Source organism: Neoarius graeffei, chromosome 1 (genome assembly GCF_027579695.1).
Source record: "Neoarius graeffei isolate fNeoGra1 chromosome 1, fNeoGra1.pri, whole genome shotgun sequence".
NCBI lineage: Eukaryota > Metazoa > Chordata > Actinopteri > Siluriformes > Ariidae > Neoarius > Neoarius graeffei.
In genome coordinates this window covers 84,183,011-84,210,905 of record NC_083569.1, presented here as the reverse complement: position 1 = coordinate 84,210,905, position 27,895 = coordinate 84,183,011, and the positions used below count along the sequence as shown (strand labels likewise).

General features: G+C 40.9%; 1 protein-coding gene across 1 annotated transcript; it reads right to left on the bottom strand.

Moving 5' to 3' along the window:
- Window positions 1-7,821: 7,821 nt before the first annotated feature.
- On the bottom strand, window positions 7,822-27,007 carry LOC132899571 (E3 ubiquitin-protein ligase TRIM39-like). Its single transcript, XM_060941616.1, has 9 exons — window positions 26,611-27,007; window positions 26,453-26,513; window positions 25,583-25,672; window positions 20,465-21,021; window positions 20,208-20,303; window positions 19,833-20,066; window positions 19,577-19,739; window positions 19,415-19,441; window positions 7,822-14,190 (listed from the first exon to the last, which is right to left on the bottom strand). The coding sequence occupies exons 3-9, from the start codon at window positions 25,647-25,649 to the stop codon at window positions 13,643-13,645; spliced, it is 1,692 nt and encodes a 563-aa protein (XP_060797599.1). The 5' UTR covers window positions 25,650-25,672; window positions 26,453-26,513; window positions 26,611-27,007; the 3' UTR covers window positions 7,822-13,642.
- Between the last annotated feature and the right edge of the window lie 888 nt (window positions 27,008-27,895).

Sequence of the window (27,895 nt, the reverse complement as noted above, 5' to 3'; positions counted from 1 at the left end):
AATGTCCTAAAGATGTCAGTTCAGCAATGAGAGCATTTCTGATTCCAAAATGGTAGTAGGACCCCCCAGCCACATTGCTCACATTACATGATCTGTCAGTGGACATAAGAGTTCTGGCATCCAGTGGAACGTCTAGGCCCTTCCTCCTCAGAATTTTAAGAAGCGCAGACAGTGCAATTTGTGGTATGTTATATTCTGCCGCCCACTCTGCAATCCCACAGGAGTCATCATAGTCATTTTCAAAAGTAGAACACTCATCTTCATCCAAATCACTGTCACAATCTGGCCTGTCACCTGGCAGGTCACACTCATAAAAAAACAAATTTTCATGCAAGTCAAAACTGTCGTCACGAGCATCATAGAAAATGTCAGTGGAATCTTCCCTTTCGGAATGCTCTAACACGTCATCCAGTGGCTATTCAGTAATAGACTCTTCAACGAGACGCAAATGTTCCTCCACTTTTGCTGATATTTTCCGCCTTTTCGTTCTTTCCGAACACTCCATTATTTCTAAAAAAAAAACAAAAAACAAAAATAAAAGCATTTTAGATTTCAGATACGATTACAGAGGATCGTGAATGACAAACTCTAGAATACTAAGCAAATGATTAGCTTGTTGAAGCTGGTAATGCAGCCAAATTTACCAACTGTTCTTCTGGTAACCTAAAATGCGATCTGTGCACCATTTGAAAGATAACATTAGTCTCTGTTAAGGCCAATCACTAGCTCTAACATGCCTGGTACTGAGGTACGAAAGGTACTGAGTGAGCATCACTTTTAATGAGCAGTATTTGTGTTTGATAGCCTATGCATGTATCTTCTATCTCGTCTTGCACATACAACACCAAAACAGGATGCCAGAAAATAGCCTAATTTAATAAGACTTATTTCTTATTAAAAAAAAAAAAAAAACTGTGCAAAACAAAGACCGAAATACCAGGTCTATTATGGTCTGATCTCCATTGTCCCAAGTACATAAAACCACAGCTGAGAAAAAGGATCTTTCTCTCCATAGAATGAGCGACATGAAACATCACTTTTTCTATTCTACAGTCTTAAAATGGATAGAACAATGGTCTACCGTCTAAACAGCTGGAATTCGTGGCAATGCGGAGCTCATTGCATTTTGATCAATCTAAAAGTTTTGATAGATAAGCATGGCACTGAATTGTCGAAATACCAGAGCCTTAAAAGTAGTTATCCGGAGCATTGTAGGTCAATATTATGATTATTGGGAGTACCATAAAATACCTCAGCTATGTTTCAATTTGCTCAGCTATGCTGTGGCCAGCCTTTCCCCCGCCAGCCCCCACCCTTTGTGCTTCTCGACATGACCTGAGGCATCTGAAACCGAAGAGGGCGCGCAGTTCAAGGCAGCATAACTACAATCATCATCTGACAGTAAACAACGGTAGAGTGTTCTGTGATGTCGGAATTATCATAAAGGTGGTAGCTTGCACGTTTTTTTATGCAGGAGATTCTCAGCTAAGTTGTGGTCACTAGCCTTTCCCGCACACCGGCGGGCAGCCCCCACCCTTTGCGCTTCTCGACATGCCCCTGAGGCGATCTGAAACTGAACGAGGGTGCGCAGTTCAAGGCAGCATAACTACAATTATCATCTGACAGTAAACAACGGTGAAGTGTTCTGTGATGTCGAAATTCACACAAATTATCATACAGGTGCAGCCTACACATTTTTTTTATGGAGTAGATTCTCCGAAACACTCGCTGCAGCGTAAAGGCCCCATACCCTACGTGTGAGACGTTTATGGATAGGCCTATATGTGAAGTGTTTCACACGGTCGACTTCGTACGTAATTTGACACCAAATCGAGGAGCTTAACGAAACCGAGCTTACTGGTACATACGGAACAAATAATAAAAAAAAAAAAACGGCCCCCACGTCAAAGACCGACGGAGGTATAATCAGGGATGAGAGTGGGTGGTCACCAAAAAAGCAGAAAACAAGATGGCGCCCGAAGCCGGGGGTCTGGGAGGGATACCCCCCCCAGGAAAATTTTGAAAAATAAGGCCTTACAAACCACTTTTCCTGCAGTCTGAGCTGTAGTAGATAAATCTGTTGTCTTTTTTATATATTTACATGAAAATATGTTTCAAATCAATAGGAGTATTGTTTGAATTCAAAATAAAATCACATTCTACATTCAAGGGTATGGTTATAATTTATGATCAACAAAAATGACAAACTAAATTCACATTAAATGCAAGTTTTATTAATTATCAAAATGTTCATATATTAAATACACTTTCTTAGGGAGAAAAGGTTGGTCACCCTATGTCCTCATTAGTTGCATATGATTTCAAAAAGTCTTTTGGAATATTTAAGTTTTCAAAACTGTCAGCATTAATTCAGATTTACTGACCATCATATACATGTTCAATGTATTAAATCAAACGAATGCTAAGTTTATGGGATAATGTCTATGTACACTTTATACAATTATTTATAGTTCACAGTCACTTCTCATTTTTATTTAATCATTTTGACTTCTTCAGCTTTTTGGCCAAAGACAAAAGCTTGTCAGTCCTCTCTCTGTTTTTTATACCAGCATCGATTTCACATACCTTCGCTTCGTCTCGCTTGTCAATTGTATTCGGCACTTTGAGTAAAAAAGCCGATACAAAAGAGAAACGTATTTTTGAAGCGCAGCGACGATGAACATGTGCAAGTTTTGATAAAATAGAACGATGCGGGTACTTTTGTGAGAACTGTTATGATTGGCTTTTGTTCTCTCCCACACTCTTGTAAGAACTGTTATGATTGGCTATCATGCTCTCGCCAGCGATGTTTTGGCCAATTACATTGTAGAAAACACGTATTCTACCGCGAGACTTAGCGAGACTAAAGATGGCGAAACATGTAACGCTTGAGTATCACGAAGGAACATACCCCAACCCACCTCAATGAAAAAAAAAAACAGATTTGGCATAATAGCGATTTTTGCTCAGAAAAAGCGGAAATCTGCCGAAAAGCAGAAAACTCTCATCCCTGTATAATGAAGGTGTCGATGGTTAGAGCGTGCGAATAGAAATACGCACGTAATTGACCAAATGTAGGGTATGAATGGGCCTTAGCATGGTATTTTACGGTACATACGATGACCACTGTCCATTCTCTTCCAACCAACAATGCACCAATAGTTATCATCGCGTTCAGGAAAATCAGAGTGGCAAGATACACATACATATCAAACGTGACTGTTTGCTAGCATCCGAGCTTCGTGGAAGTGAGAGCATTAGCAGGCAACACTGCTAATGGACAGAAACCCGTCTAGCCGAGAAAACTTTGCTGACGACTTTAACAGCTAATCTGCCTTACTGAAATACCAACAAATCCTTCTAAACAATAAAAGAACCATTCAAAATAAGCACGAAAATAGCTTGATATTGACTTAAAGATCGGAATCAACATTAATGTTTCACCGGGTTTAATTACCAACGTTAGCAGCCACCTCACTCGTTTACATTCACTTAAAGCCAGTTATGGCCCTTTTCCACTACCCTTTTTCAGCTCACTTCAGCTCGCTTCAGCTCACTTCAGCCCGACACGGCTCGCGTTTCGACTACCAAAAACCAGCACGACTCAGCTCGCTTCAGCCCTGCTTAGCCCCTAAAACTCGCACCGTTTTGGAGTGGGGCTGAAGCGAGCCAAGCTGTGCCGAGTGAGGCTGGGGGCGTGAGCAGACACTCCCCTGTGCACTGATTGGTGAGGAGGAGTGTCCTCACACGCCCCGCGAGCGCGCTGGGATCTGTAAACACCGCAAACCCGGAAGAAGAATAATTACGAATTACGAGAATTTCTGAAGCCTTATGCGCCTCGCCTCATCTATACGCTCTTGCCAGTATCTGTTGGCGTTGTCGGTGACAACAAGCCACAGCACCAGGACCAGCAGCACTAACGACTCCATGTCCTCCATGTTTATTGTTTACTATTCGGGTCGTGAGACTACTGCTTAAAAGCTCACTGAATCAGTCAGAGCATCGTGGACGAGTTCACGGAGCGCAAGGCTCGCCGTATGCCCTTCAAATAATGCGCGCAGTAGGCTATTGATGTTTTATTATGAGCCATGTACAGTATGTCGCCTAATGTTTTTTTGTTTCTGAGTTACATGTTCGTTTGAAGGACTTAATGTACAAAATAACATAGTTGCACCCCGTAGTGTTGAAATTGGTAAACACAGTGCATTCAGTGAGGTTTGCACCGCCCTCCTTTTATTTCTGACTCTTCCTGTCACCACTCTGAGCGCTCATTCGTATGCCCTTCAAATAATGTGCGCAGTATAGGCTATTGATGTTTTATTATGAGCCATGTACAGTATCCTAATGTTTTTTTGTTTCTGAGTTACATGTTCGTTTGAAGGACTTGATGTACTAAATAACATAGTTGCACCCCGTAGTGTTGAAATTGGTAAACACAGTGCATTCAGTGAGGTTTGCACCGCCCTCCTTTTATTTCTGACTCTTCCTGTCACCACTCTGAGCGCTCATTCGTATGCCCTTCAAATAATGTGCGCAGTATAGGCTATTGATGTTTTATTATGAGCCATGTACAGTATCCTAATGTTTTTTGTTTCTGAGTTACATGTTCGTTTGAAGGACTTGATGTACTAAATAACATAGTTGCACCCGGTAGTGTTGAAATTGGTAAACACCGCAGTTGCGGACATTTTGTAGCCTAAAATGATGTTATGATAAGCTTTAATAAAGGGCCCGGTCATTTGCCCCGCCCCCGGCCCGGCTCTGACTTGTTCCGCCACTGTCACTGATGTCACTGTTTGCGCTGCTTAACGACATCACATGACGTCCACCCACTTTCGCTAACTCCACCCAATGTGTCCACCCACTTCCAGCCAGCACGGTTCAGCGCGGTTGTAGTCGAAATGCAACTTCAACAGCCCCGCTCAGCTCGACTCAGCTCGACTCGGCACGGCACGGCTCAGCCGCGTTTGTAGTGGAAAAGCAGCATTAGTTCCTGTCCTTTTGGTTAACATCGTGCAGTAAAAAAAGATAGTTATTGCCAAAGCCTAACGTCTATACTCGTATTATTATGCAGAATGATTTTACCAACCTTTTGTTCAGCCACACAGCACGTGCTTGTCCAGACGCTCTCAAAGCAGCAGCCAAGTCAGTCAGCAGCAGGCAGCAGATGCAATGCCACAAGGCGCGAAATGTTTCCATTTTTGCTCAGGGGGTGGAGATTTCCCACGCAGTTTTCTTCTTGCTTTTTTGTTGTTATCCCGTAGGCCTTGGGCTTGCAGTGGAATATGCGTGCTTTCTTTTAGGTTAGCAAATCTGTTATGCTCTAAAATTGAGATTTTATTTTTAATTGTAATTAATTTTGCGGTTTTTTTTAAAGATTATTTTATTACATCTCAACTGGTAGGTATGAGAGTAAAATTCTTTGTGTTTTTGAATTGAATTGGAGTTGAACTGGAGCCTTGCTGGAACCCACTTATAGCTCATCTACTGCCCACCTATTACCCATGTGGGCTCCAACAACAAAGCCCACTTATTGCCCATGCTTAATTTAGCCCATTTAATGCCCACCCATTGCCCATGTGGGGCCCAACAACAAAGCCCACTCGAAGCCCTATAGGCGGTGTGTATGACTGGTGGTACACGTACACGGCCAAACCACAAAAAATCGACTCGATGGGTTTACCATTTAGGGGTGGGCGATACTGGGAATTTGTAAGTAAATACAGGACTACCGTATTTTCTGGACTATAAGCCGCTACTTTTTTCCTAGGTTTTGAACCATGCGGCTTATACAAAGGTGCGGCTATTCTGTGGATTTTTCTTCCACCGCTAGGGGCGCTCTAACCGGAAGTAGAATCAAAAATAAGATAGACGAAAAATCAATGCAAAGAAGAATTAGCAGATCTTTAGCAGATAGAACACGCATGACAAATTACTAACTGGTAATTATTTTCAAATCCAGCGAAGATGATTAAAGTGACTTGTGGTTTCAAACACAGGAGAAATGAAGGTAAATAAATACCGGTTATTTTCTCTTGGTTCTGTTCCGTTTTAATCAGCAAAGTTGCTGCCGTGTTAAAAGGCACTGTTCGGAAAGAATCTGTTCAGGTACATACATGTACATTTACAGTACAAAATCGTTCTGTACATGCAGTAAATATCTAATTTTTCAACATAGATATCTGCGGCTTATAGCCCGGTGCGGCTTGTATATCTTTTTTTTATTTTTATTTTTTTAAATAGAGCGGATGCGGCTTATATACAGGTGCGCTCTATAGTCCAGAAAATACGGTAGTATCACCAATACCGAAATTTTTACTTGAAATGTTACGATCATTGAATAATTTTGTGATTTTGCCTTTTTTAGTTGATTATGAGTATGATAAAACACAGGACAAAGATTTTAGGCAAATAAAAATGTTTTTATTAACTAACTACAACAATATAAAACAATGCAACAGTATATTAATAATAAAATAATTCCCTTATCACCTTCTGCTACACAAAATTGTTAAAAAAGTCACTAGTGCAAAATAACAAAAAGCAACAATGTAACAAAAATATAAATACAACAATGTAACAAAAATATAACGTCAGCAACACCACAAAAAATACCTTCCATTGCACGCAAATTTGTGAAAAATAAAGTCAGTAACAAGTCAGTAGTGCAAAATAAGTAAACAAAAGCAACAATGTAATAAATATAAATATAACAATATAAACAACACAAAAAAATACCTTCCATTGCACGCAAATATGTGTGAAAAATAAAGTCAGTAGTGCAAATCAAAACTACAAGTGTCTGTGAAGATTCTCAATCATCCAGGTCATAGTAAACTGTGGGTGGTAGAAATGGGCAACTGGACTTGCTTGAAGATTCTTGAAAACGTTTCACCTCTCGTCCAAAAGGCTTCCTCAGTTCTGTCTGACTAACTACAAGTGGCTTGTAACCTTTGGCTCTTTGCTCACAAAGCCCTCCAAGGAAGTATCCCTTTTGGCTCTGTTCCCATGTTGATAACAGATTTAAAGGTTTTTGTTCAGGAACAGTAACATGTTTACATTCTTCCCTTTTATTGCACTTCTTCTCCGAGTTATTAACTGCCCCGTCTTAGAGAAAATCCTTTCTGCAGGTACGGATGTTGCAATTACTCCCAGATGTTTTTTTGCAATCTTGCTCAGAGAGGGAAATGTAGGTTCATTTATTTTCCACCAAAGAAGTGGGTCTCCATCCCATGGAATTGGCTTCTCTTCCGTGTACCGGCGCATTTCAGTAGTCGCATCAGTGCCAGCTGTGCGATGCTGCTGTGATTCCAGGGTTTGAGTGTCAAACTCTGTCCAATGGGGTGAACTGCTTTAATATGTTTAAATAAATCGGTGGTGTTACCACAGTAGCAAATAACTTTTCTGCACACATCACATGTGGGATTGTCTTTGTCAACTGCAGTGAATAATGTCCACACAGCGCTTCTCTTTCTCTCCGCCATCACGGCCTGCTCTCGGTCAGCGCTCTGACTCTCCGCTCTCCGACACAGCAGGGAGGGGGAGGGGCGAGGTGTGAGCGGCAGAGAGAGAGAGAGAGAGAGAGAGAGGTGCACTGTTTACACAGACAGATTTAGGCCCACTTTACACGGGGACGGTCTGAAACAAAAATGCAAAAGTCTGTTTTCGTTCTCACTTTTTTCCGCGTCTACATGACCGTTTTCAAGGAGGAAATCTGCGTCTATATGGTGACGCATAAATGTGTGGAATTCAACTGGATGTTGTAATAGTGTGCCGAGCGGATGGAGTAGTCAGTCAGAATGATGAGCAAAACAAGGAAAATTCTTGTACAAAAATAGTTTTCTTTTTATTCTTAAGCCGGCAGTTAACACAAACAGGACAAAAAAAAAAAAAAACACTGACAAAACCAACCAAAAAAAAATTCTGGGACAAAATGCCCACGCAAGCTAGGCTACTCTGGCATTACTCACACAGAGCTCAAGTCATGCGTCCTCTCCCTGCCGAGGCCATCCCCTGAATGAACAGTGCAGCGCATATTTAAAAGACTACGTCACAGTCTTAACACAATTAAAATCAGTCAACACATCTAGACAGATTTTAACAGTTCTAAACATTTTCACTGCATGCATTACACTCCTACAACAATGTGCAGACCTTAAATATTACAACAAACACGTAAGATTTTTAGACCATTTCTCTCCGCTCTAATGAGCTGCTTTCCCGCGCATTGCGGAAGAAACCTTGAAAAGCGCTTTCAGACCTGCATTCTGGTTTGGTCCCGCACCCGGAAGACTACAGCAAGTAAATGGCTACAAACATTTCTGGCTGATGTTAGATAAACTCTAGCAGAAAAGGATTCAGATGTTAAACGTGCGCACTTAATGAATCTTTACACGCTATTGTTTATAGTGAAAACTAATAAATGCTTGTGCTGTTTAAACCTGTGTCACGTCTTTTACTATGAACACATGTACCAAACATTTCAGGTTTACATATCTAAAAGTTGTAACAAATGTACCCGTAACAAAACATACTTGTAAAGCCCCCATTACCAAACCCACAACAAACATACAACACAGATTGTGCTTGGAATGTCTTTGCAACTGTGGTTTAGTCCATTGCACTTGACCATTGAAACATGACCAGCAGGAGGAACCGCTGTTTAGTGACAGACGCATTGCACTCTGTCACAGATGTGCATGCCAGGCGGTGCTGTGAAAGACCTCCGCTATGTCTGCATGCATGCGCAACGTCTTCCGTCTTGTCTGATCTGCACATCTACGCCGCGAAAACTTTGACTACTCTGGCTATGGTAAGTAAGAAAGTAAGTAAAAAAGTAAGAGCATACTATACCCGCCTCTGTTCATTAACGGTATATGTGCAGATTCGGTATAGATGTTCGAAGGACTCCTGGACGTTTATTAAAGCTGCCAGAGCAGCTTGAAGGTCCGTTGGATCGATGTAATCAGACATGCTCTTACTTTTTTACTTACTTTCTTACTTCCCGGGCTGGCATGTACAGTATATGACATATGTATGACGTAAACGCGTACCCGACACGAGCAGATCCGAGCAGAGTTTCGCGTATTGGGTAGTTTAGACGGATATGCAACGGGGGCTGTTTTTAACTTATCCACTCTGGAAGGCGTTTTCAATTTTTTCCGTTTTTCAGCCTCGGAAACGCCGTCCCCGTGTAGACAAAAGGCACTTCCAATAAAATATTTAGTCGTTTTTACCCGACAGCATCCTCGTGTAAACGGGCCCTTAGAGAGAAACTACGCTCGCATGAACTCTGAGTAAATTCGAGTAATTTACTGGACGTATTGAAGAGAAACTGCGACGAAAGTATCGATCTCATCACGGACCCGGTGCCATGGGGGGGCGAAAGGGGGCGTCGCCCCCTCGTGGCTACAGCCCCGCCCCCTCAACGGAGACTCAGATCACTTGTTTTCTTATGAAAATATAACGTATTATAGACGTATTAATAATTTGCATTTTCAAATACGAAATATTAAGTGGTTGCGCATTGCACAAAAATACATTTCACATAAATCACTACTAAAACTGGCACGGTAGAACAAATCTGATTGTTGTTATGACACAAGTGCACCGTCTCTGCAATATCCTGTAATATGCAGTCAGTTTACGGGAGTAGTCTTTCCCCTTCCGAATTAAACGAATTCAATCACAATATTGTGAATCCATTTTCTTTCTTTGTAGGCTAAGTTTATCTCTGTTTATGTTGGTGCATGTGTTCATATATGGTCCGCTTTGTGCGCAAATAGCGTAAGAATACGTGTTGTTGACGTCACCCCCATGCAGCGGGGGTGAAAATTAATCACTTCAGAGTGTTTTGTCCCCTACACGCCTAAACTGGGATCGCGGATTAAGTGGTTAGCGTTGACTCGGTACGAGTCAGGAAGGCTATTACTGGTGCAGCCGTGGGGTCTGTTGATTTTTTTAAAATTATGATTTTGGCCGCCGAGCCAAGTACCTTAGACTTGCATTGACGTTTTGTTTTCATGCCGCGGAGCTATTTGCATATATTTTAAATTTAAAGGACTTGCCTGTAGGTTTGTGTGTGTTGTTTTATGTTTGGCATCTTTCCGGTTGTACCGCGTGTCTGTGAGAAAATTGGAGGGGAGGGTTAACAGGTGGGCACGGGAGTTGATAAAGCGCAACTGCCCTGGTAATAGGTCACATGATTTTCCCGTACTAAAGCAACCTTCGGGGCCGTGGTTTTGTGGTTGGCGCAGTTAATTGTTTGAAACACGTTGTCAGACCGCCATCACTACTACACACTATATGAAAAATATTTGCCCCCTTGCGATTTCTAATTGCCCCCTTAGTAAACTGTTCCTGGCGCCGGGCCTGTCTCAAGCTAGTATCGATTCGATTCCGATACTCACCTTGGTATCGATACTATCGATACGCCCACCCCATTACCATTTTTTCTTAGGTATGGTGCTCCGCTGGAGCTCCGCTATTAGAGACTCCCTCTGCCATCCTACATTTAACTTATTTGTTTTAATTTAGTATTTTCAGATGGCCCGCGTCATTTCACCTTTGTACCAGCAGATGGAAGGATTTAGTGCAGATTGAGGATTCATTTATTCATTCATTTCTATTTTGAAGAACAGAAAAACCCTGACACTTTTATTTCAAAATAAAATACAAGTTTGTTTGTGTTTGATGAGGTTTGAAGGAGAAACAGTTTTGTTTGGTTTTATTTACACAGACATCAGCAGCTGAACTTCATACATTTTACTGATCAGATTAAATTCTGCAGTAAAACTCAGTGTGAACTGTAAATAATCTTTATTAATATTTGATTTGTCATGACAAAGTTCCACAATCAAAATGTGTAACAGACAGTAGGAGTAAAATTATTTGTTTTTGCAAAAAAAGTAACCCAGGTATTAAAATAAAGTGTACAGCATTTTAAAGGGGAAAAATGTTTTACGAAAATTCCAGACCTGCCAACCTATGCATTTTGCATAGCAGATACGCATTTAGACATCAAACTATGCTGCTACAATTTAACACTTCAAAATATGCAAAAAGCAATTGATGGCTTTGAGTTCAAAGATCTTTAATATTCCGGTTCAACTGTCTGTGCATTCGCGCACTAGGCAACTCGTCTATGGGTGTAACCGCATTGACCAGCAACCTGTAAAGGAAAGAAGACTTCGACCAATCACAGCGCTAGTTTTAAACTCTTCAAATAGGCCTAAGCTATGAGGCTAAGTGGAGAGCCAAGGAGCCGTCAAAACGAAAGTAACGAAATTGATTTTCATCCCTCTCGGTCGATCTTCATACTGTGACTGGATTTACAAGGGAGGACGATGCTAAACACCGTTTCGAAGGTAAATGGGCAGGGCAAGGGTATTGTGAATAAGGACAACTGTCCTAAAGTCATAGTTCAAAGCACAGTGTTCCGCCTTATCTGAAGGAAATATTTGTTCCAGCTTGTTTTGATATTTGACCCAGGCTTCTCAATCTAAAAAACATTGCATAGCCTAAAGTGAAAATATAGTAGCCTACTGACATTTCCATCTAGTCACCCGATAGACGCGTTAAAATCTTCTGAACTAGGCTACTCATGCATGTGAGATTCAATGAGCAGCGCATGAAGTGTTTTCACGTAAGTGCATGTGGTGGATGATGATGCGTTTGTGTATGTGTGTGCCTTGCAGTTAATAATACACATGACGTCAGATGAGGATACTGACAGAGAGAGAGAGAGAGAGAGAGAGAAGCAAATCTAAAAAGAAGCGAGTCTATGCCCCTCAGAAGTTCCTAACGAAATATCAATGGCCATGCCTCCGCCCCTCTAAACTGCCTAATCATGCGTTTTGCACAGTGTGCAATTATGATTTTGACATTAGCCATCAAGGAAATACAGGTAATAATATTGCTAACATAGAAATGCTTGCCTTTATATACATAGGCCATTATTTTTTTCCAAATTAGGCCAGGTCAGTGAACATGAATATTATAAAGGCTGTGTTATTGGATAGGCCAGAGTAGCCTAAAATTTATTTTCAGTAAATTTTTCTGTAAGTGTGGTTATCAGTTTGCATTTACTAAATATATATTTTTCAATATTAATATTTATATAGGTACTCTGGAATATTCGATGTTTAGTGTAGCCTAGTTCAAAGTGTAGTGAGGAGCAACAGAATCTCTTATGGTCAAAACTAAATTTATGAAAAAAGGATTTAGTGTGTGTGTGTGTGTTAGGGCTGCACGATTATGGAAAAAATGATAATCACGATTATCTTGATCAAAATTGTAATCGCGATTATTAATCACGATTATTCTTGATGTTAGGGAAATCACTTAAATTTTATTTTACTATATTCAAACAAACGATATGAACAGCTTTCAGTGCAGAATGAAATTTAAAAGAGAAATTCTGATTTCCAAATGACAAATAAATGAAATTTATCCAAGAAATTACCAAAGGATGAAGGAACTGAAAACTCAATTGCAACAATTACATAGCATTATACTGAGGCCTACAAGTTTTTAGCTAGAAAGAGCAGCCTATCAACATGCTCTGGCTTTAAACATGAGCGAAGGCAGGTCACAGCATTGCCTCCAGTGCTAAATAGTCTGTTGTTCCGACATAGTTAGCTTTTCTCTCTCACCTCAATCTGTTACCTACTCTCACGCTATCACCCCTTGAAGAAGAAACCGCTGCACTGAAGCTCTGCGCACTTGGCCAGTGTTGCCAGATACTGCTAACGTTTTCCAGCACAAAATATGTTCAAAACCCGCCAAAAAGCACTTAAAACCGCACAATCTGGCAACGCTTGGCTTGCTTGCTTATTTAGGCGGAGTAATGAAACCTTACATGCGTCGGTTCGCCCCCTAATGGTTTGGCGGAGTACTGGTCAAAAAGTGCTTAGATATGCAGTAGAGCCCGCATTTTAAATGGAAATAAATCGCGATTTTCATTTAATTTAATCGTGGCAGCCAAAATCGCGATTTTCGATTAAATTCGATTATTGTGCAGCCCTAGAGAGAGTGTGTGTGTGTGTGTGTGTGTGTGTGTGTGTGTGTGTGTTTGCAGACTGCCGGCATCTGTTTTAAAAGACGTAGGCTATAGCTCATTGGTTTTTCTGTCATCTATACAATATAATGCGACATGTCAAAAGGGACATAGCATGCTATTTGGGATTCTTTGTTGTTTATAATTCCCAATGTATTTAAGACACAATATGCCAAAGGCAGTACATTTATCCCTTATCTTTAAGTTTAAGGTCTGTATAAAGGACATATTTTTCGGGCACAGTTGCCTTGTGCCAAATGTCTTGGTGAAAGCATTGGAAATATATTCATGCCTTTTCATTAAAAGGAGTTCTTGTTTTCTTCATAGTCTACTTGTATGTTGAATAACTAGATATGGTGGTGAGTGGGAACTCTGTGCTTAGTAATACATTGTTCACATGCTCGCTCATTACAATCAATACTGATCAGCAAATGTGTCTGACCTCACGCCATGCTGCACTGCACCGCCGCGATAAGTTGCTACTAAATATTTTTTTCCAAGGTTGGCAGGTATGTTAACCAGAAAATGTAAAAATATTTCTGTTTATTACCATTTAATAGATGATTAAATTTGTGAGTTGAAAATTCACTCAGTCTTTAATACAGGAGAGATGATCAGTGGGGCTGAATTTTTACCTCCATCATTGAAACAAGGATTGAAGTATGGATAGAGTTTCTCAGTGAAAGACTGACCAGTGAAAGAGTAGATATGAGATCTGGACTTCACATCATAAAAGGAGACCAGACCCTCATCATAATCCACAAACACCCCCACCGTCTCCACCTTCTCTCTCAGTGTGAGGGGGACACGGGGATCAGCATAAGCCCAGTACTGATTCTCATTCCACAGCCACACAGTCCAGAATCCATTCTGAGGTTTCCATGTAATGCTCTCCTTCCTGTTAATGTTCTCTCTCACAACTCCTAATGTCCACTTAGTTTTCCCTCTGACCTGCACCTCATAATAAAATCTCCCTGAGGAGAAACTCTGCTTTCCCAGAACAGAGACATAATAATCAAACCTCTGTGGTGTATCAGGGAGATTCTGCTCCTCATCTCCATGTGTTACTTGTTTTCCATCAGCAGACAGGATGAGTTTGGGATGAGCTGTATCAGGATCCAGAGTCACATCCACTGAGAGAAACACACAGTGTATGATGTGAGTTTGCAGGTAAAAAAAGATTAAATCATCATCCAGTAGTGAGGATCATTTGTAGCATTTACATATCTTAACACACATTTTAATAACAGGTAAACACCGGTTTCTGAGCAGAGAGAGGTTCCGTTTAGCCCCTTGATGGAAACTCCGTAGTGGCCACATGAGCTGTGGGAGTCACTTGCTGGTCGGACATTTTGAACTCCAACTCAACTTGTGGGACACCGTGGATGCGAGTTTCTTAAAATACTGCCACCGTTTACGTTTGGCTAAGCAGGTAAGTGTTGTTTTACTAGACTAGGGATTTAACAGTGAAGCGCAGTTTACTGTTTCAAATGAAATATGGGTTCATTTTGTCCGACCACCAAAGCTAACATTGCTAGCGAGGCTACAGACGGCGCTCCAAGCTTAGTGACCCTCAAAAGAATTCTTGCACAAACACAACTTTATGCTAACTTTAATGTGTTGGAACGCACTGAGTGTGTTTATAATGCGTTGTAATTGAATTATGGTGTAGTTTTGTTTGAGGAGGAAATGATGCCCATGAGCACTGGGAGGAGGGGGAGGGGTGACCTGGTTCTGCAGTTAGCAGTAGCCGCGCAGTGAACGCAAACGCGGGGCGATTTGTCAGTCAGAAATGTTACAATTCTGCAGATCCAAGCCAGTGTATAGCGCCATGTGGGAAACTCACTGATTAAAGTGAAGGGGCTTCGAAGTTGGTGAGACTTGGGGCCCAGGAGAAGAGCACAGTCTTCCCAGTGCCTCCCGAATGGACGCTGCGGCAGGAATGGAAACGCTAGCAGTGGGCGGATCGATCTAAAGTATCGATCGTATCTCCATTAAAGCAACTCAGAATGGTACGTTTCCTTGTGCCAGCTGTTTACACTAAAGGGTCGATTCAGCAAAGATCTTATTTAACCTTTTCATGTGTGAAATGTGAGGAAAAATAGTCCAAGTTTTAAGAATCTGTAGGATTGTTTTCATTGTTCAAAATTGTGCTTAAATTGAAATCCATTTAAGTTACTCAGAACATTCTGTCTTATTTAAGTCATTTAACTGTCCATGCATGTGGGGGAAAATGTTTCATTCTCAGTTCATGCTGAACCATATCAGTTATAAAACACGAACATCTATATTTTCATACATACATATGTATCTGCAATTGCTTAATTATCTGAGATTAAACTAATGTATTCTTTTGAAAACTGATTAAAATTATCAAGTTAAAATATTAAACATTTTCTTATACTAGCTTCACTGAGGTGTTAAGGTTCCTTTCCTTTTATTATAAAATTAATACTTTGGCTGCTGCTCAGATTAAGAAAGCAATTTGAAGACGTCACTCTGGGCTGTGATCACCTAAGACATTGGCTTTATTTTGTCAAATATTTTTGAACCAAGTCTGACTATTTCCCACTCTTTATTTCGCTCGTTTTCAGACTTTGTTACTTCGGGTGGTTGTCTTCTCCAAAGAAGCCAGACGAATACAGCTTGCTGTACCAGAATCTGTCAGTGAACCGATTGATGGACTGAAAGAGAGACTTGGACTTGAAGGTGATTTCTCACTCCAGTTTGAGGATCCAGATTTTGGCAGTGCATTATGCAACTTGACAATGTCTGAATTACCAGCTGAGTGTGCAGTCCTGCATATTACGTGGGACTGTAATTCATCTCTACTTAACCAATCCAGTGACCATTCGATTGGTTCAGTCTCCGCTCTTGATACAGCCAGTGTTCACTCTGAGCATTTCAGGCCTAGCTCAGACTCTATTCAGAGCAATTTAAGGCATGTTGCTGAGCGGCCCTCTACGTTCCCGGTCCCTGAGTTCTCGTATGACATTGAACTGAAATTGCATAAGGGTAATGAGATGTACGAAAAGTCAAAGAAGGGCCTTGACGTGACAAGAGACATTAAAATGGACATTTTGGATAAAATTGCACAGGCAATTTTTGAAATCAAAAGCTACCCTGACAAAGATGAACTTCAATCAGTTGCCTCTTCCCTGGTTCTTAAGGAGCTAGGTAGCATCACAGGCTATGAAGGATGGAAAACAAGTATCCAGTACAAGCTTGGAAACTACAGGTCAAAGCTGCACCAGGCAGGCTGCAATGAGGTGGATGTGAACAGGAAAAGAAAAGGTGGAGATGAGGACGACTGCCTGTTCACCCTGAAAAAGCCCAAACATTGAGAGGTCAACCATGTTCCAGATTATCCACAACACCATGATGATTCTACTCTTGAAGAAGAGAGTTGTTCTGGTTGATTAAATGAAAAAGAAGAAAAAGAACCTGACAATGATTTGGCACAAGATGGAGCTGACATTTTCCCTTAGGCAGAGAGAGGTAGGAGAGGGGCAGCCTATGGTATCCGAGGTCCAGGAGAGATGGCCTGTGCTGTTTTCCTTTGAGGAGGTAAGATTGTGCTCATTTATTTAGTAATTTTATTATTCAAATGCTCAATGCAGTGTGTAATTGGGTAGGTCTAATTTTACCACATTGACTATAACTGATGAAATGTGCAATCTGTTATAAGCTATATTGGCAAGCTATACTATACCCTGTCCTACCACTCCACTCCACACACTCCAACTCACTACACTATCAGCCCCACAATTCATAATAGAATTTGTCCTCCTAAGGAGCATGTCCCCTAATTCAACTTTTAAATTGGAAACAATTGATGTCATAGTCAGATTAATTGTTAGTCCTTAGAATTTGTCTTTACAAATGCCAGTGAAACTTGATGAAACTTTTTTTTGCCAAAACTAAATGATATACATTTTTATAGAGTAATTGTATTGTAGCTTCCTAGGAATTTTCTGTGAAGAAAAAAAAACCTGAACAGAATCATGATTGTCCAATTAATTATATTATTTTATTTTGTTTGTATTCATATATCTGAAGAATTTAATCAAATCACCAGCAAAGACCTCCTGGGGACTTTCACTACATCCCTTGACAAATATGTGCCTCGCCTGCTTAGACTGTACTGGGCTAGGGAAGGCAGGCTTTGGTCAGAAGATGGAACACCTCCTTGATAACCTTGATGAACAGGTAAGTGATGTGCCTGAAGCTAAAAGCATTCATAAGTTGAGGGAAAATAACCTGTCATGCTTTTCAACTGCCAAACCTTGAGCACTTGCTGTGTTCAGTAGCCAAAGAAGACGTGACCGCCCATGCCTCTTTCCTTTGTTGAAAATATGAAATATTTGCCCGGGATTATTAGGAAAGCATGAATATACTTTTTTCATTCCAGAGAGGAAGAAAAGCTAAAAAATGCTTTGATGGAAATGCATCAGTAGAAATTGATGGTACCAGTCATTGCTTTGGTGTTCTGAATTGAAACAGAAAATGATCACAGTATTTCTGATTTGTAAAAGTACAAATTAATGCAGGATTGCAGTGGAATTTCTTTCCCTCTTTCCTTTTGCATTTTGTATAAATTCACTTTGGCACTATACTAATTGATATGCTTGTGTTTTTTCCACTGGGTACTGTTAGACATCGGACATTGTGTCTCACCGAAAGACAGCAGCACTGAGGGGCCTGCCTATTTTTGTTCGGGATGACACCGCTAAATTCTTCTTGAAGTGTTCGGTGAGTAATAGCAAGCTTATTTCTATAGCACATTTCCTACACAGGTAATTCAATGTGCTTTTTTTTTTTAAACTTCCACAAACTGAATGGCAAGGGTCAGTAGCATGTTACTACAATTTAGGTTGGAATAAGAAGAAATGCATTTTGTCTTTCAGTTTTTTTTAACACTCAATCATGTTTGTTACTTCTCTTCAGGACACTGACCCTGAAGAACAAGTGCTCAGAGGTGGGCCTGTTGCCATCCTCACTGTCCTCGAAGACAATGATGCTGCCATTTCACCAAATGTCCAAGACATGGCTATTGTGTTGGAAGGGGCCATTATGCTACATGACCTACCAGACCTCAGCACTGCCTTTGCATACCTCTTTGGCCTTCTGTATGCCATGAACATTGATTATCCAAAGGAGATGAGGTATACCTTTGAAGCACTTCAGACTATCTTTTTTTTTTGAGCTTGGCTCTCGATGCTCACAGCACATAAGGGGTCTCAAAACAAAGCTATTGCTGTGAGCTAGTCATTTTAAGCATGCAGATCTCTGCCTCTGAAACAAAGATTCATGAAACTTTTGGAGATGTCAGCTGCCAGTTCACAAGAGGTGCATATACCGTGTTTCCACTGTTCATGTTTGTTGTTGGTGCTCAAGTAAAACTTGGGTGGATGCACCATCTTGCATGTGCAGTCATTTTAAGCATGCAACTCCAGTTTGCCTGTGAAATATACATTTTTGGTATTGTTGGATGTCAGTTAACAAGAGGCGGTGGAGTTTTATATATTTTTTTATTCTTAAATTCTTTGATTCAAAGACCTTTAAACGCATTTGAAAAATGCATGTGTTGTGCAACATAATCCAAATTCAAGACGTTTTTGGATGCGTTTGTCACAATCATTTTACAAGATTTGTAAGAGGCACATAACCAGTGTTTTGCCTGTTCAAGTTTGTTGCTAAAATTTCAATGTATGTGCAATTTTAAACTTGTCTAGTTCATTGTGATTAGTGCTCATTTACAACTTCAAGATACAGTTGGACAGGCAATTATTTTATGTATGCGTGTCCTGTTCACCACGATGTTTGCCAAGAGGAATAAACATAGTGTCGGGTAACTTAATGCTTTGTGCTCTTCATTTTATTTAAATATTAATTTATTTATTACAGCAACATGTATTTTTATCGATTTTTAAAGCAACATTTCTATCTCACTGAATCAAGAAGTGTGTGTTTATTCAGCAGGAATTTCTGTATTTGTTGAAGATAGAAATACATGTTATTGAAGCAAGAATTTCATGGTTAGCCTCGCAAGATTATCAAAATTATGTGAAGAAGAAAATTAAAGTCTGCAGAACTCTTGTCTAAACTTGAAAACTAGTAAAAAAGCCAACAACAGCAGTCAAGTTGGGACAATTCAAAAATCTATTGCATCATGTTATCTTGATAATTTGAGTTTTCTCAACATTTTTGTTTTTACAGTATAGTGAGGAGGATAATGAGACACTAAGACTTCCTTTTCGCTGGAGAGATCTACAGATGAAAATAAGTCTGAAGATGCAGTGGTGTAATGATGATCTGTATATTTTAATATGAGAGGAAACAGAAACCTCACTGTACCTGCATACTGCTGAATCCTCTTCAGTTCTGTGGAAAATAATTACAACAAAACATCACTTTCATTAGATTTCAGATGGTTTTACTGCAGGATTTGAATCAAATAAAGCTAAAAATGAACAAATATTATTATAGACTTGTGCCAAGAAAACATAAGTTTCTCACCTGTTTCCGTTAACTTGTCATTGAGTGTTTTAGTGAGTTTCTCATTCAGAGTCTGCTGAAGCTGAGACAGAGCTGCCCTCACAGTGTCCCCACTCAGATCAGTGTTAATACTGATCTCAGTCCAGTTCTTGGTGTGTGGAGGGCTGCACATGGAGGAGTAAATCTACAGTAGAGCAGGAGAGAGGAGAAATCCCTCAGCATGGTGAGTGTTCTGTGATGTTCTGCATTGCCAGTGAGCAGAGAGAGGAACACTGACCTGTAGGAGGTGGAGATGCTCCTCAGTGTGCGAGAGCTGCTCCAGCTCAGTGTCTCTCCTCTTTAGCACAGTGATTTCCTGCTCCAGCTCTTTAATGAGTCCTTCAGCCTGCCTCTCTGCTGCTCTCTGCTTCTCCTCCATCACCTCGAGCAGCTCAGCCTGACTTCTCTCAATGGAGCGAATCAGAGCAGTGAAGACTTCAACACTGTCTGCTTTCTCTTTCTCTGTGCTTCTCTAAAGGAGCAACACATTTTCACTTGCATCATATAACACTGAATAGTGAACTACTGTTTAACAGCAATTTCTTCATTCCTACAGAACAAAAAGAAAACTCCAGAATGTAGAAGATATAAACTCATGTCATGTTGTACACACTTTGCTGAGCTCTACTGAGTGTTTGATCTCTTGGATCTTCTTCAGTCGGTCCCAAATCATCTGCTGCATGTCTGTCTGTGTTTTCCCCAGCTGAGTCTGAGGACAGAGCAGAAGATAAATCATTATCATTTTTGATACTTTTGTACCTTTGTCCTGGAATTTGATCTCAGAAATTTCCAGTTTGCTCTCCCACTGGATAAGTTGATTTGTGTTATCTATAATAATGTCTAAAGTTGATGTTAATGAGTGTTTCTCACCGTCCTCTCTCTGCTCTCCTCCTCTATAGGAACAGTGTTGTGATTCTTGTGGTCTGTCTCAGTGCAGGACTGACACACACACGTCTGATCATCTCTACAGAACAGCTCCAGCGGTCTCTCATGTTTCTGGCATATGTAGTCCTCCAGGTTCTCCACAGGGTTTATTAGTTTGTGTTTCTTAAGTTTGGGCATATTACTATGAAACTCTAGATGAGTTTTACACAAACTTGCACAACAATCCAGACAGGATTTCAGGGCCTTCAGCTTCTCTCCAGTGCAGGCATCACACAGAACCTCAGGTTTATCAGGACCACATTTCTTCTTGAAGAGATCTGCAACCTCTCTCAGTGTTGTATTAATCTTCAGTTCAGGTTTCTTGGTGAATTTCTCTTTACATAATGGACAGTGACAGTGTAGACTCTTCTCCCAGCACTGTGTAAGGCAGCTCTTACAGAAGTTGTGTCCACATGGAGTGGTGAGTGGATCAGTGAACACATCCAGACAGATCGAACACAGCAGCTGCTCTTTAGACAGGAGGCTGCTGGAGTCACCAGAAACTAGGGATGAGAGAAAATAATGTTACACATTGTTTATAAATAGTGTAGAAATACTGGAATTTATTTCAACCTTGTCTCTATTCAGTCCACTGCATCTGTAGTGTAGGTGTGAAAATCACACACCAGAATTTCTACACGTTTTTCTGGATTGATACCAAAAAGGTTTTTATTCTCAACTCACTTATAATTGAAGTCTAAAGACACTTGTTGGAGTGTCATTTAATGTTTGTGTAAAAATATTTTTGTGGAATACTTCATGAATTTTACAGTTAAAGGACATGGGACATGAAACATAAATGCACGCTATATCAGTTTCTTTCCATTAAAAATATGAAATAATTGCATCAACAAATACAAAATTATCTATTAAATTCAGCAAAATCGTTATATTCGTGATTATATGGCATTTCTGCTCGAGCTCCAATATGCATATTTTACCACCGGAAGAGCCGCTGTCATGTGATCATACGTCACAAAAACTTTCGGGTACAGCACAAGCGGGTAGATGAATATGGAGAAGTGTGAATCGTGATGATAACGAATGCGACAAAATAGTTTTTGTGTCTTGGATGACAAGAAAATTGTTTCATTTTTAGAGTGTTTAACGTACATTGAACATCATGGTGTATTGCGACCTCCCAGTCAGTCAGACGCGCTGTCACTCCTGTTAGCAATGTAGCTAGGCTCAGCATGGCCAATGGTATTTTTTGGGGCTGTAGTTAGATGCGACCAAACTCTTCCACGTTTTTCCTGTTCAGTTACACAAATTGAAACGTGGCGATTTTCTATGCTATGGAAAGTCCGCACTATAATGACAGGCGTACTAACACCACCTGCGCGCTTCGACAGCGCATTGATACCTTCACTCGGAATTGTACCATTATTTTTTTTAGACAGGGCGGACGGACCAGGGCATTTTAGTGGGCTGCAAGACTAGCCTCACCCAAGGCCGCTACACCTGGCGACACAACCAGGTACTAAGATGTCTTGCTGCAGTGCTGGAATGCCAGCGGGTGAGCGCAAATGCGCTTCCTCCCCCGCCATCCCACCGGCAGCCAACACTCTTTGTCCGGCAGGGTCAAGCCAGCTTCACCATCACCAGTAGGGCGGACATTGGGCAGCTGGGTAGAGCACAGGACTGGAAAATGCTGGCAGACCTGAACAAAAAGCTGTGCTTTCCACCGGAAATTGCATCCACCAACCTGCGTCCAGACCTTGTTTTGTGGTCTCCCTCACTCAAGCTCGTGTACATCATTGAGCTCACGGTACCATGGGAGGGGGTGGTAGAGGAAGCCTATGAGCGGAAGAAGCCGAGATACGCTGATCTTGCAGCAGATGCCAAGCAACAAGGCTGGAATGTGAAGGTACGCCCGGTGGAAGTAGGCTGCAGGGGATTCATAGCCACCTCAACATATAGGCTACTCAGGGAGATGGGGGTGCGAGGGAAGGCCCACAGGCAGGCAATCAAGAATCTCTCCAAGGCTGCTGAGAAGGGGAGACAGTGGCTGTGGACCAGGAGGAAGGACCTGACATGGGGCTCCAAGTGTGTGATGGCTGATGGGAGTGAACCTGGGACGCTGGGATTCACTGCTGAACCCTCTGGAGGTGTCATGGGCCTATCAGCGAAACACCCAAGAAGGAGGGTGCCCACTTGAGAACCCAAAGGATGCCATCACTCATTTGATGGCCACAGTGTCTCGTCGGTGCCTTAAGTATCTATTGGGATAACAACACCTAGTCCTACATAACAGACAGGGCGGACGGACCAGGGCATTCGCCCGCCTGGCCGTGCCCGACGAGGAGCACTCTCGGCCGGCTTGGGAGGCAGACGGCAGCCCCTCCTGGAAGTGTGGTTTTACCATGGGCCTCATGCGGTAAGGATTAGTATTATAATTTTGGGTGTATCAATTATTGATTATCATAATTCTGACTCGTTTCGCCATTTTGAATGTTTTCATCTCGGACTCTGGAAGCATTGTATCTCAATCAATCTTGAAAAATATCAGCAAAAAAAACCTAGCTTGCAATGGACTTTAGCTAGATCTATGATGAACTTTCAATGTATGATACAAAAATAATACTTCTTTCAACAGATCATTAGCCTTTGAGCAGAATTGTTTTTAACTTACCAGGAAGTGTTATCGAGCCGACCGCTTTCAGTTTCATGGGGATTGAATGAACTGTCACTCTCAATCATCTGACCCGTCAGAATAAAGACAAGATCCATGTTCATGTGAATTTCCAGCTAACGGTTCGAATTGATAGGGTCTAACTTCACATCTCTGTGAAACATCGGGAAGGTCACTGTCGACGGTGTCCATTTCGGTAACCTGTTTACATTGGATACCCAAGCGCTGGCTCCTTGAAAAGTTTTTGTGACGTCACGGGTCACGTGACCGCTTAGCTAATTAACGAATCATTGTTTTACACTGATGTATAAAAAAGTTGAATAATGTGATGATTTTCACATTTTTGACGCCCTGCAGTGATTTAGATGGCATTTCTTATGTCCTTTTATACATAATTATACCCAGAAAAAATCCATGTTCCATGTCCTTTAAGGGTATTTACAAGTGTACTGTAGATCTTACATGAGAAATAAAACCCAGAAGCTCCTGCGTTAATAGACAGTTATCACCTCAGCACTGATTTATTTTTACATAAAACTGTTAATGCTTGTGCTTTATTCCTCTTATACAGAATCAGCGCAACACTCCAATAATAAAACACTTTTCTTTCACAAAGTCACACTTTTTTCATTCTGTAGTGACTTTAAATGTGGAACATGTGCAAAAATTCAAAACTTTGTTCATGTCCAGATTCCCAGATTTTTAATGTGGTCTCAGACTTTTGTATCTCACTGTGTATTCATCTTTTTTTTTTATCATACATAGTTTTACATTATACATGTTTAGCTTTAAAAATGTTGTTAGGTTCCATTAAATTGCAGCCTGATCACAGCCATTTTATCCTGAGTATTTGTGTCGATTCTGATTAACAATTACATTCCACAATCATATACTTTAATTTAGTTTCATAGATATTCAGTTGTGCCTAAATTACTGACAAACACGAGATTTAATCACAGCAATCTTTTCTCTTTACTGTGAAAGTGTCACGCTTCCGGGCTCACCCAGCACTCAGGACTCCACTTCCCACAATCCCCCTCGCCCCAGTCACTACCATGTGCTCTCCGTCAGCCAATCCGGAGCCACTCCCCCGAGTTCTAATCACCATCACCTGTTCCTTTTGTGGCCCTTTTCCGCTACCCTTTCTCAGCTCACTTCAGCCCGACACGGCTCGCATTTCGACTACCTCAGAGCAGCACGACTCAGCTCGCTTCAGCCCTGCTTAGCACCCAAAACTCGCACGGTTTTGAAGTAGGGCTGAAGTGAGCCAAACCGAGCCGAGTGGGGCTGGGGGCGTGAGGAGACACTCCCCTGTGCACTGATTGGTGAGGAGGAGTGTCCTCACATGCCCACACATGCCCTGCGAGCACGCTGGGATCTGTAAACACCGTAAACCCAGAAGAAGAAGAATTACGAGTTACAAGAATTTCTGAAGCCTTATGCGCCTCGCCTCATCTATACGCACTTGCCAGTATCTGTTGGCGTTGTCGGTGACAACAAGCCACAGCACCAAGACCAGCAACACTAACGACTCCATGCCCTCCATGTTTATTGTTTACTATCCGGGTCGTGAGACTACCACTTAAAAGGTCACTGATGTCACTGTTTGCGCCGCCTAACGACATCACGTGACGTCCACCCACTTTCGCTAACTCCACCTAACGTGTCCACCCACTTCCAGCCAGCACGGTTCAGCGCGGTTGTAGTCGAAATGCAACCCCAACAGTCCCACTCAGCCCAACTCGGCACGGCACGGCTCAGCCCAACTCAGCCGCGTTGGTAGTGGAAAAGCGGCATTGGTCTCCGTTTGTATTGATGCCCCTTTGTTTGTTTTGTTCCTCTCACAGTATCGCCTCTGCATTCCGTCAGACTACTGAGCGGTATTATTCTGATTGTAGTCCTGTGTCTGACCCTTTCTGCCTTCCGGTTTCCCCGTTTCGCCCTTGTGTTTATATCGCCTGTGTTTTTCTGATTCCTGGTTCTTGGACTGTTGCCTGTTTCCTAACCACGATTTGTCTCGCGTTACAATCCTCCTCCAGGACAGTTTATTTTCTGATGCATTTAACTATGTATCTAATTATTGAATTAGATCTTTATATAATTAAAGATTCAGCTAATAAAACATCCTCCACAGGTACACAATGTCAATATACAGCATCAATCAATGGCTCTCAGATGTTCCTGCATTATAACACAAGTGTGAGATGAAAAGTGGCACAAAGTCACCAGAAAAACAATGAAACCATTCACTGAGTTCATTTCTATAACCCTTCATTTCAGCCAAAATTTCATAAGTCCTTCATTAAATGATGTAGCTCATCCACCATGCAGTACAAGTCCCTGTGAATTAGCTGTTACTATAGAAACAGTAACTTACTGCTACATAACTATTTAATAAACATAAACAATCATCTATGAGCTGTAAAACTTACATGATGAACGTGGTTCTTCCATGCTGCTCCTTCTTTTCTTTTTTGCTGGCGATGAAGATTCAGCCATTTTCTTCCTCCTGTGTTTTGAACCTTTTCAGTCAGAAATCACATCATTCAGTTCACACATGTAACAGTATGAGGTGTTACTGATTAGTCTGTTTGACTCCACAGGCCTGTCTGCAGTGTTAAACCTCAACAATGACACTGGAAGCATTTTGACTGTGATATAAAACACACGAAACATTCTCATCTTCATTAGATTGTAATAAACACAGGATTTCACTGATCATTCTCACAGCTCTCAGCTCAGGAACTGGATCATTCACAGTTTCTCACTGACTGATATGTTTCTATAAGTGTTTATGTTTCACCCAGTGATCACCTCTGGACTTCTAACACACACACACCTTTCATCCAGTAAATTCAGCACAGCTCACACAGTTGGGAAATTAGGTCATCAAGTATAAGGTATAATTGTATTTTAACTTGTATTTCAGTGTTCATGCTGGAATCAGTTTAGTTTTGAGCAGTTAATAAAACACAGCAACCTTTAAACCTGTTTTTCAGCTTTGTTGTCTCGGTTGATCACTGATCATTAAAGACAGTTTTTAAACTAAACTCAATAAAAACACTTATAATCAGCTTGTATTTCAGTGTCAGTAGAGACTGCCTCTGTCTGACATTGTTAACATGTACAGTTTATCCTGATAAATCACACACTGACAAAACCTCTGAACTATATGTAGCCTGTGGAATTAGTACCACACAGGACACAGTTCTTCTGGGGTTTTCAGTAAGTTTTATTTTCAAGCATAGGTGCAAAATAACTAGACTACAACACGTCTTGGGCCGCATCCATTCTTCACTCACGGCTGTAAACTGTGGCTGAAGAGTTCAAACTTATATACAAACAATCCGGCAGTGGGCTTGCCTAACAAAACAAAATAAAAGAACAGAAAAGATCATAAACAAACATAACCCATTTTGCTAGCATTTACAAATTAACAACTGATATTTTCTTTACTTACAGGTTTCGTTATCTTAACAGGTACAGCCCACGTTGCTGGAGGAATCTTCACACATCACGAACAATCTTGAAACATCGCAGTTTATACAGTCTCTAATAACTTGTTGATCTCATATCCCAAACATCATGTTACACATCTTCAGTTTTGATGAAGACTTGTGTAACAAGCAACTTATAAAATAAGAAAAACATACTTATAGTGCAATCTCGTTGAAACACATCTCAGCACAGCGCATTCTGGTCAAAAACTAAGTACGGCAAGCAAAACCGCCCAAACTTCATTCATTCTTCTTCTTCTTCTTTTTAATGGCAGATTATCACAATCTGTGTATACCGCCACCTACTGTACAGGAGTGTGTGAAGGGACTGGACAGATTCTATGTCAGATTACTAGGCTACAAAAAAAAAAAAAAAAAAAAAATTTATATTATTTTCATTAGACCTGTATCATTAAGATAAATGATTAGTGCTTTAATTCTATTTCACTGTATTCCTATATTAACCTCGGGGGTAGGCAAAAACCATGGAGAGACACCACTTAAAGCTAATGCAGGGCTGTATGTTAATTCCTTCAAACCATACGGGTTTGCAGTATTGTCAATATTCCACCCAAACCCATTACGCTTCTTGTAATATTCCCAGCAATCTTTAAGTACTGATATGGCTGGATTGTTAATACTGCTCTGCAGTCTGACCCAATACATTAAAGAAAGCTTGTTAAACCTTAAATTAAGTGGGGTTTCCTCTGACTCCACCAGAAGAGCACATGCAGGAGTTGTTTTAATAGCACCCAAAGCTATTTTAATGGCCTTTAATTGTATTCTTTCCAGCTTCAGAAGGGATGTTTTACAAGCTGAGCTATATGTAATACAACCATAATCAATAGCTGATCTTATCAATGCTTTATAAATATTCAGCAAAGATAGTCTGTCTGCTCCCCAGGAAAGACCAGATATCATCCTCATCAAGTTCAGTACCTTTTTGCATTTAGTTTCAACATGTTCAGTATGTAGTTTCCAGGTCAGTTTACTATCCAACCAAATACCTAGATATTTAAATGCACTCCCCCTTTCAATAATATGATTATAGAGCATTATTTTAAAAATTTCTGGTACTTTCTTTCTTGTAAAGTATGTGACTTGAGATTTTTGAACAGAGAACTTAAAACCCCAATCTATCCCCCATTGTTCTAGGATGTGTATGTCCTTCTGGATTGATTCAGTAATGTGTGATATGTTACGTCCCCTTTTCCATATAACAGCATCATCTGCATATAGTAAATCTTC